Below are 20,483 nucleotides of genomic sequence, written 5' to 3' on the forward strand. Positions count from 1 at the left end.
CCTTCCTTCTTCTCTTTCTTTTTAAATAAACTTATTTATTTATTTTTAACATTCATTTAAATTTTTTTAGTTCTGAATTCTCTTTAATCCCTCCCCCAATGAGAAAGCAAGAAATGTGATACCAATTATATATGTGAAATCATGCAAAATATTTCTATATTAGCCATGTTGCCAAAAAAGAAAGAAAAATAAAGTGAAAAAATTTGTTTCAATCTGCATTCAGACTTCATCAATTCTTTCTCCCTGGAGGTGAATAGCATTTTTCCTTCAAGGAGGACCTTAAAAAGCGTGCTTCTTCATAAAAAAAAAAAAAAAAAGCGTGCTTCTTTTTACAAAGGAGGCAACCAAATAGCAATTCCTTCGGAATTGTCTTGGATCAATTTATTGATCAGAACAGCTGTCATTCTCTTTCCTTTCAGTAAACATTTGTCGGTCAATAAACATTTATGAAACGCCTACTCTGTGCCAGGCGCTTTCCTCTCAGAACTCTTTCGAGTTCTAGAGTATCGGACATACTAACGGGTGAAGAAGCGGGGTTAGTGTAATACTCCTACAAGAGGTGGAAGGCGGAACCTGAGGATCTAGGAACCCCTCTCTCACTACCCCCGCGTGGGAAGGGAGCACTTTACCCTTGCACTCGCGTCCCCATTCCCGGAGGAAGCGGCCGCACTTCCGGCGCGCGGCGTTAGCGACCACTAAGGAAAAACTGTCAACCCGGACTAGGGAAGGATTCCTCGGAGCATCTCGGCTACCGGTCCTCGGTCCCCCGGAACCCCCGCCTCGAAGGGCGACTGGGAGTCCCCGATGGACCCGGAGCTGGCTCGCAGCCTCTTCTTCGAGGGCGCCACGGTGGTGGCCCTGGACGTGCCCGAGGGCACCGAGTTCGGCATCGACTGCAGCTCGTGGCAGGTGGGCCCGCGCTTCCGCGGCGTCAAGATGATACCGCCGGGGGTCCACCTGGTGCACTACAGCGCGGCGGCCCGCAGCCCCGCCGGCTCCCGCGAGACGGGCCCACGCACCGGCTTCTTCGTGACCCTACGGCCGCGGGGGCTACGCCTGCTCCGCTGGGACGCGGCCCGCGAGGAGCTGGACCTGAGCCCGGCGCCCGAGGAGCAGCTGGAGGCCGTCCGGGCCAACCTGCAGGAGTTGGACCGCTTCCTGGGGCCCTACCCCTACGACCGGCTGAAGAAGTGGGTCTCCCTGAGCAGCTGCCTCAGCGAGGAGGCCGTGCAGCGGCTGCAGCCCGAGAGCGGGCAGATCTGCGCCTTCTCCGAGGTGCTGCCCGTGCTGCCCCTGCGCTACACCAAGGACCGCGCCGAGCGGGGCCCGCCGCCCTGCGCCGCCGAGTGCAAGAGCTACCAGGAGGGCCTGGCCCGCCTGCCCCAGATGCAGCCGAAGGCCGGCACCGAGATCCGTTTCACCGAGTTGCCCAAGCAGACCTACCCTGACGGCGCTAGCCCGGCGGAGATTACCAAGCATAGCATGGACCTGAGCTACGCCCTAGAGACTGTGATTAACAGTCAGTACCCCACCAATCCCCAGGACGTCCTGGGTAGGTATGGATGGTTCCTTTTACCCCCGAGGTAAGAGGGACTGCGGAAAGTCCAGGCGATGTCATGAGAAGAGCACGCCATTTGGAGTCAGACTTAAGAGGCCAGGCTTTACCATTCGCTAGTCTTGGACGGGTCGTTTCACCATGCTGGCGTTTCAGTTGCCTCCTTTGTAAAATGAAGCATACTTTTTAAGGTCCTCCTTGAGCCCTAATAGCATATACGAAGTGGCTTTGTGAGATCCAAACCCTTTTGTAGCCCCTTTTAGGGAACTGTAGAAGGCCAGATCTATTACAGACAGACCGAAAACAGATCTAGTCCATCTCCTGAATGTTGCAGATAGCTTGATATTAAGGCCCAGAGAGAGGAAGGTACTTGCCTAAGGTTCTGTTTGAATTCAGTCTCCTGTCTCCTAGTCTACAGCTTATTCAACAATACTATTCAACTTTCCTCTTCAACATTTAACATAAGCATATACTAGGTACAGAATGCAGTAGGAAATAAAAAGATAAGTAAGACACAACATCTCATAAGAAGCTCAATAAATACTAGAGTTAAAACGCATACAGATAAATATAATACAAATGGAATACCAAGGAGCACAAAGAACTATGAGACCAGGTTTCTAACCCAACTAAAGAACTTATAATTGCCCAAGTTAGGGAAGGCTTCACAGAGGAACTAGCATTTGAGCTAGACCTAGAATGACCATAGGGTGTCAGAAAGTGAAGATGAAATAAAGGGACATTCCTCTTGAACTATCAACCTTTTTTTTTTTTTTAAACGGGACAGTGAGGGTTGTGTGACTTGCCCGGGGTCATGCAGCCAGTAAGTGTCAAGCGTCTGAGGCTGGATTTGAACTCAGGTCCTCCTGAATCCAGGACTGGTGTTTTATCCACTGGGCCACCTAGCTGCCCCACTAACAACCTCGTTTACACTTTTATTCCCTTAATTTGTTTAGAAGAGGACAGTTTTGCATGAAAGACTCTGAATCTTGTCCCAGGGTGTGGGGGCTCTCTTGAGTGCTAGTCTAGTTGTATAGTCAGCGAACCAAGAACTGGTTCTCTCAAGTTTGTGGAGTCTCTTCATGTGGAATGTTGTATAGGGAAAGTTGATTAGTGTACAGCAGGTATTTTTGGCTACATATAGCTTTACAAAGTACTTCTCAAGCTATAATCAAGTTTCACAGGCCTTCTGTGAAACCAAGATGCCATTGCCAGTCACCAAGAGAGTAACCAAGGGACACACAAGTTTAGTTGCTAAACACCACAGTTTAACAGTGGGGCTCAGCTACTGTTTGTGTATTAGAAAGGTAGTTCTGGTGGAGTTGCAGCATTTAATACATCTGCTCACCCTGATGGTTTATCCCCATTTCCCCCATTGGCCTCCTGTGGCTCTCTTTGAGGAATAGTTTGTTCCATTTCTCTGTATCCCTTAGCACATCCTGTAGCTCTCTTTCACTCCCCTGTGACTTTTCTGCAGCTCCTGAAATGTTTCCCTGTGTCTTCAACATCTGTCCAATCCCAATGTGATTATAGTGTATAAAAGCACTGGATTGTGGGTCAGGATGCTTGAGCATAGTGACAGTTCTGCCACCTGCTCACTATGTGATCTCAAGCAAGTCTACTCTGGGCATCAGTGTCCCCATCTGTGAACAAGGGTGTAGAATGAGATGTTTTCTCACATACCATTCAACTCCAAAAATTCACAGATCATATACATGAATTGCCCCTAAGAATGGTGAGGACTTAGAAATTAAGTTAGGATAATTTCCCTTTAGAGCCCAGGTGTTGGGTCCCTGCACTTCAGGCTCCATTTCTCAGAATTGTTAAGTCGGGGCTGAACTGCAGTGTTCAAGAGCATTGCCTTCTGCTCAGCCCCTGCTTGCTACAGTCAAGTTCCTGTTTCATTCCCCTCCTTACCCTACAACTGTACAATATATTTTTGTCTACCCCCGTTGCTTCTTTTGAAGGAAGTAAAGTTATGAAGGTCCTTTTGAATCTGTGGCAAGGGTGAGTGGTCATTAAAAGGTATAGTGTCGGAGCAGGTAGGTGGCACAGTGGATAGAGCACCGGCTCTGGATTCAGGAGGACCTGAGTTCAAATCCGGCCTTAGATGCTTGACACTTACTAGCTGTGTGACCCTGGGCAAGTCACTTAACCCCAATTGCCTCACCAAAAAAAAACCCAAAAAAGGCATAGTGTCCCTAGGCACATGCAAATGGATTAGTAAATCCCTGGAAGATAAGGGAAGGAACCACAAATAATCAAGTTAGTAGTTCTTATGGGGTGTCTGGACAAACCTGCACATTCACTGCAGTCAGGCAATGAGCATTGGTTAAGTGCTAACAAAGTGTCAGTTAAGAGCTGGGAATACAAATTCAAGCACCTCCCTTCTAGGAGCTTACATTCTTTTTTTGGGGTGGGGGTGGGGGGGCAATGAGGGTTAAGTGACTTGCCCAGAGTCTCTTAGCTAGTAAGTGTCTGATGTGAGATTTGAACTCAGGTCCTCCTGAATCCAGGACGGGTGCTTTATCCACCATGCCACCTAGCCGCCCCTGGAACTTACATTCTAATGGGGGAAGACAACACATAAAAAGAGAACTGAAAATGGAGCAAAGGGGGACAAGAGGGATGGTGGCAGTCCAGAGAGTCTGAAGCACAGCTTGCTTAGCCTGGACTCTTCTCCAAAATGGAGGCCCTGGAAGGAGCTTACCAGCGGGAGAAGGGGGAAAGCATGAGAAAAGGGATGTTGCCTCTGGAAGGCTTCCCAACTCTTATTGGGAGAGAAATATGGCTAGTAAGCTGTTTGAAGCATTGTGTTGAGACCAATTCTCATATTGGTATACTTATAATACTTCTACAAATATACAATACTTATATAAATTTTTCTTCTGGAGACAGAGCTGAAACTAGGGAGTAAGTAAATAAATAAGGTAGCTGCCAAAGTTGCAAAAGGGAATGCCTTTTTATAAATGCACATATAGTTAAAATATGTATTGATATCATTTGTTTTTATGTCACCTTCATTTCCAAATATATACCTCCTTCCTCTCCTACTTGGTGAGCCATTCTTTGTAACAAAAGAATAAATATGAAAGGCAAAAAATCAGTTCAGCAAAACTAACTAATATATTAACCAAATCTGACAGCATATGCAATATTCCACACCCATAATCTCCAATCTCTGCCAAAAAAGAAGGAAGGCATATTTTTTTCTTCTCGGGGCCAAGTTTGGTGATTATAGTTACATAGTACAGAGGTGATTTTTTTTGTTTCTATTAATACCACTTACATTATTGTAGGCATCATGTATATGTTGTTTTCTCAGTTCTGCTTATTGTACTTTGTATAAACACATTTTTAATGTCAAAAAATTCTACTCTTTTTGGCATGTAAACATTTAGTGGTAAGTCATTTTGTATGCTCCACTGAAGGCTCAAAGCTTCCAGTGGATAGCAAGTCACACAAGGTGAGACCTTTAAACCTTGTGAACACAATTGCCTTCGAATCTAGAATGCCTGCTGGAAGGGCCCTTAGACAACTACTTAATTCAATCCCATCATTTTACAGATGAGAAAAATGACTTTTGTGGCAAATAGGTGGCACAACCAAGACTTGAACTTTGATGATTTCAATCAGACCTTTAGTTTAGTGATTTTTCTACTATGTATTGCTGTCTTCCTTAGTACTCCCTTGCCTACTTTTAATTTCATCCATTTTCCCCAAGTTCCCCCATATAGGGGACCTAATATAGGGAAGACAATGTAGAGTTGTGCAAAGTGAAGATCAGAAGACCTGGTTCTAGACCTGGCTCTGTCAATGACTGGTTGGGATACCTTGCACAAGTTACTTTGCCTCTGCAAGTCCTTGGTTTCCTACTCCAAAAAATGAGAGGAGTGGACTAAGGTTCATTCTAGCACTGGCACTGTGCGATTTTGTATCTTGAATAATTTCACTATTGTAGAGATCTTATGTTAAGTGTTCACTATCAGACTTTCTCCTGAGATTTATATTTCCTTTCTCTGGGACTCATCAGCTGAGCTGCAGTTTGCCTTTATCTGCTTCCTGATTGGGCATGTGTATGATGCATTTGAACATTGGAAGCAGCTGCTGAACCTCCTGTGCAGGGCAGAAGAAGCCATTGGGAAGTACAGCGACCTCTACAGCCGCCTCATTTCCATCTTGTACCATCAGCTTGCAGAGATACCTGCTGACTTCTTTGTGGACATCATCTCTCAGGACAACTTCTTAACCAGCACCTTGCAGGTAAGTTACCCTTCCAGGTGGGCCAGCAGTGATTACAGAATGAATGTTTAATAGACAGCTTTCTGTAGTTGGGTGAAAGAAGAAAGGGACTCTTTTAAATAAAGTCTTCCAAAATAACAGTTACAACCCTGTGTTTTGAATAGGGGCTTTCTATTTCCAAGTATTCTGCTAGGGACAAAAAAGTTGTTTCATTTCCATTTCTCAGGGACTGGGATAGTTTCCAAACTCTCCGAATCATCCCCACAATGTTTGAGATATTCGGCCTGAAACACTAATTTTGCTTTAGCCTTACACTTCAGGCTTGAGTTTTGAAGATTATTCCCAGTGAAATGTCTGTAGCTCCTTAAATTTCATTTGAACATTAAAGTAACTTTGATTTCCTTTTCAAACAAAATGCCAGCTTCTGCTGTGGTTCTCATCTAGAAAAAAAAAGGAAATTTCCTTTTAACTTAGCAATTAAATTTTCATTATGAACTGTAATTAGGAGAGATGCTTCAAACGATGTATAGTTTTCATCTTGTGCTGCTCCTTCCCTTTTCAAACAGATCAGTCTCCTTAATGTACTTGTGACCAGTTTCTGCCATTATGTGGTTCAGTTATTTCCTCGGGCCTAGAAGCCGCACAGATCTGCAAACTGTTGGTTTCCATTATCTTTTCCCCAGTGAGCTGCTTCTTCCTGTGTATGCAGGTGCTTTAGAAATCCCCTCTTGCCTGGCACAGTTTATATTTGGTAGATGCTTAGTTGATGTTTGTTGAAAAATGCAGTTCCATGCTACTGCTTTATCCTCTGTAACTCCTGCCACATTGTTGAGCACTTAGTATGATCAATAAATGTGTGTTAACTTGTGATAGTGACAACTTTCTCTAGTTGTACTTAAACCCACTCACTATTATCAATAAACCCTGTTTTATATCCCCAGGGAAGTTGTAGGATGATGGCATTACTTGACTTCTGCAGGACATCTCAATATTTTATACCATAGCTAGAAGGTAGAAATGAGTCATCTTCATTCATAAATTGAACCTGTTCTAACCAATTTGGAAAGATTTTAGAATAATTAATAATATCGATAAATATATATTGAGTCCAACTGTGTGCAGAGATCCCCCTCACACAATCTATTGTAACGATTGGAATAATGCCACCTGCTGGATACTTACTGTAGAAGAGTTCTGCCCATGAAGGGAAGGTCTTTGAGGGCAGGACCAGGAGTCTTTTCTTCAGGAGTCAGGAAGTGACGCGGACTAGTGGGAGGAGGAAGGAAGAGACTGGCGCTCAGTCTCGCGCTCTTTCCTTTGGACTCTGGTGGAGAGCGGAGCTAGAAATGTGCTCTCCCTTTAATAGATAGGAATCTAGGCCTTTCTCTCTCTCTTTACCAAATTCTTATTCTCCTTAATAAATGCTTAAAAGTCTAACTCTTGCGCTAAAGCTTATAATTTATTGGCGACCACTCATTAAATATTTTAGACAGACTAGCTAGAATTTTAGCCCCTTAACACTATGTTCCAGCCAAATAACTTAAGAACTGTTGTTTCTTATACATGGCATTCTATTTCCTTCCTCCATGCTTTTGCTTTTTGTGTGTGTGTGTGAGGCAGTTGGGGTTAAGTGACTTGCCCAGGGTCACACAGCTAGTAATTGTTAAGTGTCTGAGGCCAGATTTGAACTCAGGTCCTCCTGAATCCAGGGCTGGTGCTCTATCCACTGCGCCACCTAGCTGCCCCCCTTCCTCCATGCTTTTTCACTGCCTCTCCTTCTCACTTCCTCATATATTTAGAATGCTCTCCATCCTCATTTCCACCTCTTGGAACCCCATCTCCCTTCGAGACTTGACTTTAGTGCCAACTTCTTTATGAAGCCTTTCCCGATTCCTTTGTATTTATTTCATGTCTGTCCTTTACTTCTCTGTGAACATGGTTTATTCCATAAGTAAACTCCTTGAGAGAAGAAATCATCTCACTTTTATATTGCATCCCCAGTACCTTGTCATGTAATAGGTGTTTAATAAATATTTGATTGGGACAGCTAGGTGGCGCAGTGGATAAAGCACTGGCCCTGGAGTTCAAATCCAGCCTCAGACACATGATACTAGCTGTGTGACCCTAGGTAAGTCACTTAACCCTCATTGCCCCACAAAATAAATGAATGAATGAATGAATGAATAAATAAATAAATATTTGATTGATTGCTAGATACAAATATAAGTAACATATAGTCCCTGCCCTCAAGGGCAGGTAGGAAAAAATAAGACATAAATGACTAGGAATAATAATAAGAGCATAGAGGTGCATGAGAGGTAGAAAGTGTCAGAGTGTTTAGGGTGTGGGGGATAGATTGTGACATTTTAAAAGGTTCAAGAGACATAGTTTCTGGATAACTTAATCATTTTATTAAGAAAGCCAGCAGGTTATTAATAAAAGGATGATCAGGGGCAGCTAGGTGGCCCAGTGGATAAAGCACCAGCCCTGGATTCAGGAAGACCTGAGTTCAAATTCGGCCTCAGACACTTGACACTTACTAGCTGTGTGACCCTGGGCAAGTCACTTAACCCTCATTGCCCTGCAATAAAATAAAATAAAAGGATGATCATTTGGCCATTTCTCTTAGACCAAAGGCAATCACGGCAGTGGACTCACCATTTATATACCCTTTCAATGAGGGGCTGATGTTACCCATCATCATGTCACCCTTGGACAGAGAAAATGTCTCTATACCAGACCACTCCCAGCCTTGGGCCAGCTAGACAAAAGGGATTGTCTCCCCCCAAGCTCCAGTAGAACACAATGATCTTCTCCACCTTAGATTAAATTAAACTTTGTAACTTGGGTGGTGTCTGATCAAGATGAGGAGAGTTAATGCAGTCTCATTATCAATAATGTCCTACAAGAAACTTAACTTTTTAAAATGAGGAATTTAGAAGGGGAGAGCTCTGAATCTCCCCCCAAATTATTTGTTATTAATAATCATTTCTCATAAGATAAAGGAAGCTATATTGTAGAGGTTACATTTAAGATGATCCAGGCAGGAAGGGTAGGATATCAGCTATCAGAAATTAAAACAGAGGCTGTGTGACCCTGGGCAAGTCACTTAACCCCAGTTGCCTCACCAAAAAAAAAAAAAAGGAAATTAAAACAGAGGATGGAATAGGAGCAAGCATTCTTGGTGTTGGGAACAGTATATATGAAGGTGGGGAAGCAGAAGAGTTCAGAATATGCTTGGGGAACATTTGCATAGGCCTATTTGGCTAAACTTTAATCCATGTGACAACAAGTGTTGAAATAAGACAGGAAAGGTAGATCAGAGCCAATTTGTACAGGGCCTTGAATTCTTTGTTTTGTTTTGTTTGGTTGGGCTTTTGCAGGGCATTGAGGGTTAAGTGACTTGCCCAGGGTCACACAGCTAGTGTCACATGTCTGAGGTCGCATTTGAACTCAGGTCCTCCTGAATCCAGGGCTGGTGCTTTATCCACTGCGCCATCTAGCTGCCCCGCCTTGAATTCTTGGTGAAGAATTTGGACTTTATTTTGCTAGGCACTGGGAAGCTGTTGAAAGATTTTGAGCTGGGAGATAAAATGACCAACATGAGTATGAACAAGTTCACTGTAACAGCATGTGCAAGGATGATTGGAGAGGGTGGGATTAAAGGAGGGATAACAAGTTAAGAGGCTAAACCAAAAAGAACCAAAGAAATCCTTATAATTGCTTTGCTTTTTTTTTTTTTTTTTTTTTTAGTGAGGCAGTTGGGGTTAAGTGATTTGCGCAGGGTCACACAGCTAGTAGGTGTTAAGTGTCTGAGGCCAGATTTGAACTCAGGTCCTCCTGAATCCAGGGCTGGTGCTCTATCCACTGCGCCACCTAGCTGCCCCTATAATTGTTTCTTGAATAAATATCACTTAAATGGGGAAAAAGTCCTCAAGAAGAAAAAAAAAATGCAGCTATATGGGAAAAGATTCCTTTTAAATCTATTGACCTCCTTGAACTTTGAATGAGCATCCTTACAGATTTCAGAGCATCCTGAAGGTGGTTTTGGCTTCATTCTCCTTGAGACCTTCTCCTCCCCATCCCTAAACACAATAAAAAACATTATAGAGTTAGTGTAACCATACTAAAGCCAGCCTGTCATTGGCTCTCTAGGGCATTGTCAGCACAACAGACAGCTGAGTTCTAATTGCAGGATTTTTTTTGCCAGCAATGATTTATGAAGCAGAAAGAGCCCAGCTGGATTTCTAGATTCCCAGGTGTGGTTTAGAAAGCTGATGGTTGGAAAAATTTCTTCCTTTGACTTTTAACTGAGGAAATTTGGTGTATTTATTTGGAAAACAGTAAATGACTCCCTCCCTTTTTCTTTCAATTTTTTAGTGTTTATAGAAAAATTATAATTTTTAAATGAAAAATAATATACATTAATATAATTTTAGAAAAAACTGAAATATTTACTGGCCTTATGATTCAATGGTTCTAGCACAGGGGTTTTGCATATGGTTTGTTGTTATTCAGTCATTACAATGTTGTCTGACTATTCATGAAAGATATTGCTATTTCCTTCTCCAGCTCATTTTACAGATGAGAAAACTGAGGTAAACAGGGTTAAGTGACTTGCCCAAGGTCACACAGCTAGTAAATGTCTGAGACTGGATTTGAACTCAGGTCTTTTTGATTCCAGGCTCAGAACTCTATCTACTGAACCACCTACCTACCATTTATATATAGTAGGTACTTATTACAAATTGTTGAATTGAACAAATGATTGTTTATACTTGATGACTGTTAGGATGTGGAAGAAATAGTTTAAAGAGAAACTTCTGTTGTATTCATATGAAAACAAGCAAGAAGACAGTGATATTTGCATGATGTCATAGATAGAATACTATCTGGAACCCAAGTTCTAGACCAGTTTTTTTTTGTTTTTGGTTTTGGTTTTGGTTTTGGTTTTTTTTGCAGGGCAATGGGGGTTAAGTGACTTGCCCAGGGTCACACAGCTAGTAAGTGTCAAGTGTCTGAGGCCGGATTTGAACTCAGGTACTCCTGAATTCAGGGCCGGTGCTTTAGCCACTGCACCACCTAGCCGCCCTCTTAGACCAGTTTTTAATCACTAACTTGCCAGTGTGACCTTAGAACAGTCATTTAACACAAGCCTATTATTTCATCTTCATAAATTGTTTTAAGCTAGATCTGTTAACTTTTGGTCATTTAGCCAACTTTGTCAATAGCTTTAATACTCTTTACTCTCTCTGCCCTACCCCCTGCCCTCATCATTAGGAACCTAAATACTGTTGTGATTCCTTTAAACATGCAGTTTTTAACTTCTTTCTTATTTCAGTCACATCCCAGTGTGGTCAGGTTTGGGACATGACCATTTCTTGGAGTTGTGCCATCTCCAATTGAGGATTGTTAGAGAAAGTAGAGGAGACTACAAATTTTGCCTGCTCTATACTGATGATACATAACCTCAGTCTGGATCCTTTACTCTTCTGGGTCATTTAGCTCTCATCCCCTCTATCTCCTTTCCTCTGTTGTTAAACTGACTGCTCAACTTTTTCACTACCCACTCTTCCCTCATACTCTTGTGGTCATGATACTGTTGGCTTTTCCTTCCCTCTACATGACTACTCTTCCCTGGTTCTCATTCTCTCTAGGTGACTGCTTCCTTGTAGGATAACCGCTCACATCTTGATCCCTAATTGTGGGTGTCTCCTAAGGATCTATTCAGGGATTCGTTCTCTCTCTCTCTCTCTCTCTCCATATATATATATATATATATATACATATACACACACACAGATATACATATATATCTTCTCCATTGGTGAACTTTCATCAGTTTCCATGAGTTTGATTATATTTTTTCTTCAGATGACTTCCAAAAAAGTCTATATATCTAACCCTAATATCTCTTCTGAGCTCTAGTCCCTCATCTCCAACTTCTTGCTGGACATATGTGCTTGGAAGTCTTGTAGGCATTTCCAACTCAACATCCTGAAATGGAACTTAATATCTGCCTTCTTCCAAACTTCCCTGTTTCTGTTGAGGGCACCCACCATCTTTCTAGTTTATCAGCTGTGCAACCTGGAAATCATTCTTGACTCTTAACCTTTCCCTCACCCTATATTGTCACTTGCCAAATCTTGTCCCTCCTATTCCACAGCTCTCTTATATCCATCTTCTCTACACTCACATGACCATTACCCTATGCCCTGATCACCGCATGCCTACATTGTCACAATTGTCACTGTCCTCTCTGCTTTCATACTTTCCTTCCATACTCCACCTAACTGCCAAAATTATTTTCCTAAAAGACAAGTTTTATTCTCTGGTTCGCCTACTCAAGAATCTTTATTTGGCTCCCTGTTGCATTTAAGACAAGTACAGACTCCTCAGTTTAACATTTAGACCCTAACTTTCACCTACTTTTCCAGGCTTAGTTCACATGATTCTCCTTTATGCACTCAGCATTCTAGCCAGATTGATTTACTTGCTGTTCCCTAAACTCAGCATTTTATCCTCCCACCTCTGTACTAGGTCATCCACATCCACATGCCTGACCACAGTCCTGTTCTATTCAATATTTTTATCAGTGACTTGGATGAAAGCACAGATAACATTTGTGAAATTGATGAGTGATTTGAAGTCGGGAGGGGTAGGTGATAAATTGGATGGCAGAATTAGAATCCCGAAAGGTCCACACTTAACAAATTGTTTGCTGAACTGGGTTGAATGTGGAACAATGCACTCAATCTAAAGAGAAATTTAATAGGGATAATGAAAAGTTCTACATTTGAGTTTTAAAAATCAGCTTCATAGAGTTAACAATGTGTATGTCATCACACAATCTCATTAAATGCCTACACCAACCTTGAGGAGTTATATTGCACCAAATGGTACCTTACTTAAAGGTCAGGAAACTGGGTTTCAGAGGGGTTAAGTTACATGCCTGTTGTCACAAAGAGAGCAGGTGTCAGAAAGAAGGCTTAAATTTAGTTCTCCCCTACTTCTAAGCCTAGCACTCTGTCCACTCTATCACCCTGCTTCAAACAGGATGATGGGAAGAGACCACCTAGCCAAGACCTTAGGGAAGTCACCCCTATACACATTTGTCAAAGCTATAGCTTGCCATTCTTCCTTTAAAATTTTCTTATTAACTTTCTGTATTTAGATTGTTTATCCCTTCAGAATTCATTGTTATGTGCTGATCTATACCTATGTTCTACCAAATTGCTGTCCACTTTTCCCAATAATTCCTGTTGAATAAATCGGTTTTCCCACCAAAAAGAAAAGATCTCAGGGCTTTAGTAAACTACAAGTTCAGTTAAGTGTGACATGGCAGCCAAAAGAGCTGATGCCACCTTAGGTGGCACCATAATAGTACCCTAAAGGGTTTCTAACTTCTTGTCCTCTTCCTTGGTTGTATTATATTTGGAGTATTGTCTTCTCTTTTGGGTACCTTGTCTCAGGAAGAACATTGACAGGGAGGAACATAGCCAGAGAATAGAGACCAGGGATGGCGAAGGGACTTGAAAAGTGCTATCCAAGGAACAGTTTAATTAGCGGATGATGTTTAACCTGGAGGCAGGGGACAGTGAGAGGAACGGTAGATAGGAGAGAAGAGAAATGTGATCTAAATCTTCAAGAATATGTAGTGTTCTCATAGGGAAGAGAAATTGGGTTTTTCCTGCTTAGACTCATAGGGCTGAACAAATAACAATTGGTAGAAGTTGTAGAAAGTCAGATTTTACTCCAGTGTAAGGGAGAAATTTCTTAACACTTGGCACTGGCCAACAGTGGAATGAACTGCCTCCTGAGGGTGTGAGTGCCCCATCGATGAAGGTTTTCCAGTAAAAAGTAACCTATTCAGCAAGCATTTATTAGGTGCCCATTATGTTCAAGGCACTGTGCTAGGTTCTAGGAATACTAAACAAAAAAGGGACCAGCCCCAGCCCTCAAGATGTTTACATTCTTATGGACAACCACTAGGGGCTGTTGGAGAGGGGATTCCTGCTCAGGTGAGGGCTAGGCTGGGTAACCTCTGTAGACCCAATTCCAAATTCAGTGATTCATTCACTTTTTAGACATAGTTTAAAAATTAATCTGAAGAAAATTCAGAATAAATTGTTGTCTTAAACATGTGCATCTTTATCTGAATAGTTGGAAAATGCTAAGAGCCTTTCAGAGTTATATCATATCATAAAAATGAGTCTTCATGATTTGGGATTAAAATCAGAATTTAAATTGAACTCAAATACATTCTTATCAGATGTAATCTTGTCTATCAGTTGTCACCTCCTGGCATGCAAGACTCCCATTTAAAGCCTTAAATCCAGCATGCAACTTCATTGTGGAATTTAGGTAGAAACTCTTGACAATCAAAGCCTGGTTATCTAGCAGTTGGGAGAATGGAGCTCAGTCAGAAGTTCTAGTCAGCTAAAGAACTACTTTGTACTGCCTCAGTCACTTGGCTTTCCTATTGCCAATTTAATCCTATTTAATTTATTAATTTAATTTAATCCTATTGATTAAATCAAGCAGCAAGCATTTATTAAGGGCCTACTGTGTGCAAGCACTGTGATAGGTGCTAGGGATATAAAGACAACTATGAAAAAGTTCCTGCCCTGAAAGGAGCTTACATTCTGTCAGGCAAGACAATATATATATATATACATTTAAGTACATACAAAATAGATGAAAAGTCACTGGTGAGGTGGTGCACCAATGACTAGGTGTGGGGTATGGGGATCAGGAAAGGCCTCTTGTAGGAGGCAGCATTTGGATTGAGCTTTGAAGGAATCTCAGGATTCTAAATGAAAGTGTAGTGGTTTAAGCCTGTTTTAGTTATGAAAATCGTAGTAAAGGAATCTTTCTCCACAAACAGCAGGAACACAATCATTTTTAACACTCCACACCCCTGTTTTGCTTGTGCCTAAATAACCAGACATTGGACTTGGGATTTGTATTGGGTACAAAAATGACCCAGGATTGGAATAATCATTGTCAGAGAGGTTGCAGAAAAACTGCTACCCTCATGCATTGGGTTGATGGAACTGTGCAAGAATCCAACCATTTTTGGAAAACAACTTGAAATTATTTGAAGAAAGTGACTAAAATGTCCACACTTTGACTCAAAGACCCCACTGATCGGCATATGTATGCTCCAAGGAGGTCAGAAAAGAAAAAGATCCCATACACATCAAAGTATTTATAACAAAACTCTTTGTAGTAGCAAAGAACTGGAAACAAAGTCAATGTCTGTTACTTAGGGAATGGCTAAATAAATTGTGGTACATGAATGTAATAGAATATTTCTGTGCTTTAAGAAGCAATGAATATGATTAATTCAGAGAAGCATGGAAAAGACTTATGTTAATTGATACAAAGTGAAATATGCAGAACCAGGGAAAACAGTATGTACAGTGACTAAAACAGTGTAAACTGGAAAAGCAACAACAGCGAAGCAGTTTGAAGCTAAATGCTTTAGTGTGAAATTTTGACCAGGCTTGCCCCCAAAGAAGAAATATGAGAAGCCACTTTTCTCACCCCTTATTTGTAAAATCGGGGGACTATGAGTATAGAGATTTGTATGGGACAGTGGCCAAAGAGAACATTATGGGACAGGGGAGAGTGCTAGGCTTGGGCTAGGAATGCATGAGTTCCAATCCCATCTCTGACTCAGCTTTGCGAACAGACCTGCAAGTCATTTAACCTTTTAGCCTCAGGCAACCATCTCTCTTTTTTTTTTAAATACTTTTTTTGTGTGTGTGAGGCAATTGGGGTTAAGTGACTTTCCCAGGGTCACACAGCTAGTAAGTGTTCAGTGTCTGAGGCCGAATTTGAACTCAGATCCTCCTGAATCCAGGGCCAGTGCTCTATCCACTGTGCCACCTAGCTGCCCCTCAGGCAACCATCTTAAGGCTATAAATTATACTTTGACTTGTTGATGGAAGAAGTTCCTATACTGAGGAAATTAAGTTCTGATAAAGAGCTCTCTTCTGCAACCTCTGTGTTCTCTTTAGAGGCCCCTCCTTCTTTGTTCACATCCTGAAATAAATCAAATTATATGGAATATATGTTTATGTTTCTAAGCTAAAAAAAACATTTTAGATCTGCAAAAAATATTTGAAAATGTTGCACATCTTTATATTTCCCAATTTCTATTCCCTCCCTGCCAAAAAGAAAAAAATCAAACATGTTTTTTAATCCTATTATCTTCAAAGTTTTCAGAAAAGTTATAGTAGTTTTATATTTCTTTTTTCTTTAGTAGTTTAAGTAAACTGGTTGTGTGGCATTGGATAAATTACTTAACCAACTACTCTGAGCTTCAGTTCCCTCATCTGTTAAATGAATATGGTAATTCCTCTCTTGCTGGGCCTTAAGGATTTGTCATGAGGATCAAATGAGGAAAAGGAAAATGAAATGATTTTTAAATATCAGGAATTATTGGCATTAGAACAGAAGAATGTGTTGCATTTTATTTTCTCCCAGCCTCTAGTTAATGTTGCCTTGGGGCAGGTGGATGGGGAGCCAGTCTGTTCTACCCCCTTGTTACTAGTTGCTACCAGATTCAGGCTGATGATTATACTTATTAGGATAGTTCAAGCCCTACCCCAGCCCCAATTTTGCCCACTCCTACTGTCCTCAAAACTATTAATGGCTAAATCTCTCCAGCACTGCTGTTGAATGTTCATTTGCTGTTTAAGACCAGGACACTGGAGAGAGATAGTGTCACACTGGGAGCTCAAGAGGAACCTGAGGTAAGCCTGAGGTGGATGAGGCCCCTATAAACAGAGCTGCTTGTAAAGGGAGACTCTTGAGTGTTGCACTTAATTCCATTAGATGCCTTCAGATTAGCAGCTCACTCTCCCTACTGCCCTCCAGCTTTGGGAACCACCTCCCCCCCCCCCTTCATTATTGATCTGGCATTTGTTTTGACTGCTCTTTATGCTGTTGCCTTTAGTTCTCCATGATTCTCCCCCTCTGTCTGTAACCTTTGGCCTAGCTTCCTCCAAATGAAATCATTGAAAGCAAAGACCAATAACCCTTCACTTTGGTTCTCTTGCTATGCCTGATGGTGCAGGAGAAGGGGACTCAGGAATGGGATATAAAGAGGATTTGTTGACTGGGGTGGAGGAAAGTGGGTGTTTGCTCAGGCCTGCAGTGTTTTACTTGGTACCTAGGTCAGTTAATGGAAAGAGGGGGAAGGGGGCTGGGAAAGATCATCATACTTTTTTTTCCTCGTGCCCCATAACAACCCCTCCCTCCCAAAACCACTATAGATGTTGAAATAAAGAGGAAAAAGAAAGCTCAACACTCTAGTTGCATTGATAATTGGGAAAGAAATTTATAATCTTCGCCTTGGAAGAGACCTTAGAGTTTATCTAGTTTAAGCCTTACCCATAAAGCTTGAATCCCCTCTGTAACATCTCCGAGCCAGATGTTCCAGCCTCTGCTCGAACCCTCACTATTTCATAGGGCAGTCATTCCATTGTTAGGGAATTCTTCCTTATATTGATCCAAAATCTGCCTCCCTCTAACTGTACCACCGATTGTGTTTGATGTGTGTTTGATGCCTTTAGGCCTTTGCACATTAGGTGAGACCTTCTCACTTTAGTGTGGGGTGGCTCTACCTTGGACATTTATTTTCTATCCAAATTACGTTCTTCTTTCTCCTTCTCTCTTATTGGATAGAAGACAGCAGGTGTCCTGGACCACAGCCAGTAGCAGCTGAGCCACCAGTTATAGGAAGAGATCAGCCCAGCAGGGAAATTTCCACATCCCCATTTCTGCTTGATTTCATTTCTAAGGAATGACTTTTTTTTTTCTTTTATTTCCTTCAGGTTTTCTTTTCCTACATCTGTAGCACCACTGTTGATGAGACACTGAGGCGGAAGGCAGAGAAGTTCAAGGCCCATCTGACTAAGAAATTCAAATGGGACTTCGAGGCTGAGCCAGATGACTGTGCCCCAGTAGTGGTGGAGCTTCCAGAAGGTGTTAACTTGGAAGTGACGGACTAGCTCTGAGATGATAAGCAAATGATTCTCTTCTTCCAAAGAGGCCAATCATCTTGAATTTGAAGCTCCTTTCTACCAGGTGTCTTTTTGAACTGTGAGGGGGAGCCAGAGCTCTGTTGTCTCTTTCCATTTCATGGGTTTAGAATAGGGTGCCCATGTCAAATAACCTGGGTCCCTGGGGCTCCCACTGTGGCCCTTTCCCACCTCCTGCCAGAGGCTGGTACTTTACTGACCTGATTGAATTTCACCAAAACTAACTCTTACGTAAGATCTTCAAAGAAGCTGTCTGAGTGACAATTTAATTCCTTCTAAAGGAACAGAGAAATTGAACTGGGAGGGAGAGCCACCAAGTTTTCCTTGGGAAAGAGTTTGCCTTGAGAGAGGTGGGTTTTTTTCCTTCTTAAATTAGAAACTACAAACTCTACCTTTGTTCGTATTTGATATTGTTATTTTCCCTAGCTGTCCTTCAAAGCCAGGGGGTAGCAGTGACAGGTGAGAAGATTACTGTGCCTGTTAAATTTTAATATTGTTGTTTGATGTTCAGAAACGGGATGTCTCTGAAGGAAACCCAGATGTATGTGAGGTGTGGAAGACAGTTCAGCAGTGCCTGAGGACCAGAGTAGTTTTTGTTCCTTACTTAAATTACATTCCATTAGTTCAGGGTCATATCATCTAATTCCGCTGGGCCCAGGACAGTTACTATGGGAAGCCATACCCAGAGAGTGGACTTAGAACAGCCACCTTCCTTGCCTGATGCAGCCCATGGACACACACCCTTTTCCGAGCCTTCTGGAATAGGAACCCTGGCCATATGAACTGATGAGCTTCTCTGGAATTACCTGGTGAAGGAAGACTTCCCACAATGGTTCTTTGTGTTGCTGTAATTCAACAGCAAGAAGAAAGCAATTCTCCTCCCTCCAATAGTTGTTTCCATATGTTATGGAAACTTTGTGACCCATGTTGGGACCTCTGAATAATTTACAATTTCGCCTAATTTCCTCAGCCTTAGTGTCCTTTCCCCTTGCCTTTTCCCTCCATTTCTTCCCTGTAACTGTCAGTTTTTCTGATTAATTGAAGTATCCACATAGAGTGGAGCACAAAGGTTGTGCCAGTAACCTGTAGAGAAAACGTTTTGCTTAAAGGGAGACTGCCCTGAACTGCTCACCTTGTCATGTTGTACAACAGAGCAAGCCCCCGCTGCCGCTTTCTTTAACACACATTCTGGTGCTTTAGCTTTTGAATGAGCATCCTGACTGGGTAGGATCTTTAGTTCCACTTGTTTCCTTGGAGATTGCTTTATAAGAAGGTTGGATGTATTAAATCTTTTCCTTGAGAATAAAATTGTTGCATGTGAGTCTCTATGGAGGTAATGTTGTTGCTCCAGACTAAAGCATTTTGGGTTTTGCCATTTTCATTCTTGCAGCATCTAAAGGGAGTCCCTTACCCCTAACTAGTTCCTGGCCCCACTCAGCCCTGAGGAGTATAGGCCCCCCAAAATTTCCTTTCCTTCACTTTACCAGCGGGAAAACTGAGTCAGAGACTAGGTCTGTAACCTTAGAGGTCATCTATTCTAGCACCATTTTTATGGATGGCAAAGAGCACATAAATCAGGAGCTAAGTTAGAAATAACATCCAATAGAACTATATTCCCTGCCTGCATTTCTAAATATTTTAACTTAGGACATTTCATTTTTTTTCCCGTAGTACTGAGAAACCAGATTATTACAGGAGAGAAACTAGTGAGGAGAGAATGCTTTGAGAAGACAAATTCACAAACCTGATATCCTGTGGATGAAGTTGTAAAGCTGGTTTGTTTATGTTTTTAGCACAATCAACAGGAGGACTGCTTTTCTGACCCCCTCAGCTGTCTTGTGACAAACGGTGACTATTTCCAAGCCTTGTTCAAGCCACTTTCATAGCACTCAACCAACAACTGCTCTCCCCTACCTATGAGCCGTGATTTTCCCAACGTCCTCTTGTTGTAAATATTACTTAATGTTCCTGTAGCTCAACAGTCTTCTGTGTACTCTTTAGTCCACCAGATTTTGGTCAAACGGCCTCTAGCCCCTCTTGCATCATGGGGAGGAAATGCAGTCGATGTAGTGGGTAGGCTAAGAACAGGTCATGTGAGATCGTGTAGCTTTTAAAGGGAAGAAGGATGGCTAGGATTGCCTGCCTTGGTGCATGATGCCTCTAGGCTGGAAGGATCGTGTGAAAACCCTCTCCTAAGCACCCAAAGATTCTCAGAAGCTTTTGCTTCAGGCTATATCTGCTTCTAACCCTTTGAAACATCCTGTCTTGAGACTTATTCATCTTGTTTTGGAATACCTATTTTCCATTAAACTCTTCTAGTTCTTTAGCCGTGTAAATTTGATTCACAGGCTTGTCCACTCTCCTGCTACATGCTTGCTTGCTATGTTGGGTGCTGGATGGAACAGTTTAAAAATAGGGAATAATTGCTTGATGACAGTCTAGAGGGTTCCACCCAAGGGAGAAAGGCGACTCTGGAAGTTCCCAAGAGATCCAATCCCCTATCTGCCAAACCTGCTTACACAGGACCAAATTCTCATTTAATTATTTCCCAGACCTAGTGCTTACTAAACCAAGGTCCTTCTGCTTGTACCATTTTCTAACCCTTTGGAAAATTGGAAATAACACTGTGTCAA

The 20,483-nt window shown here is 42.1% G+C and overlaps 1 protein-coding gene across 1 annotated transcript; it reads left to right on the top strand.

The window, feature by feature from the left end:
- Window positions 1–644: 644 nt before the first annotated feature.
- On the top strand, window positions 645–19,174 carry AAR2 (AAR2 splicing factor). Its single transcript, XM_043984435.1, has 3 exons — window positions 645–1,552; window positions 5,589–5,818; window positions 17,644–19,174. The coding sequence occupies exons 1-3, from the start codon at window positions 805–807 to the stop codon at window positions 17,818–17,820; spliced, it is 1,155 nt and encodes a 384-aa protein (XP_043840370.1). The 5' UTR covers window positions 645–804; the 3' UTR covers window positions 17,821–19,174.
- Window positions 19,175–20,483: the final 1,309 nt, after the last annotated feature.

The sequence above is a fragment of the Dromiciops gliroides genome, chromosome 2, assembly GCF_019393635.1.
Source record: "Dromiciops gliroides isolate mDroGli1 chromosome 2, mDroGli1.pri, whole genome shotgun sequence".
NCBI classification, from domain to species: Eukaryota; Metazoa; Chordata; class Mammalia; order Microbiotheria; family Microbiotheriidae; genus Dromiciops; species Dromiciops gliroides.

Coding starts and splice junctions, on each gene's coding strand:
- AAR2 (XM_043984435.1), top strand. CDS start 805: ATGGACCCGGAGCTGGCTCGCAGCCTCTTCTTCGAGGGCGCCACGGTG. Junction 1,553..5,588: donor CAATCCCCAGGACGTCCTGG/GTAGGTATGGAT, acceptor GGGACTCATCAG/CTGAGCTGCAGTTTGCCTTT. Junction 5,819..17,643: donor TCTTAACCAGCACCTTGCAG/GTAAGTTACCCT, acceptor TATTTCCTTCAG/GTTTTCTTTTCCTACATCTG.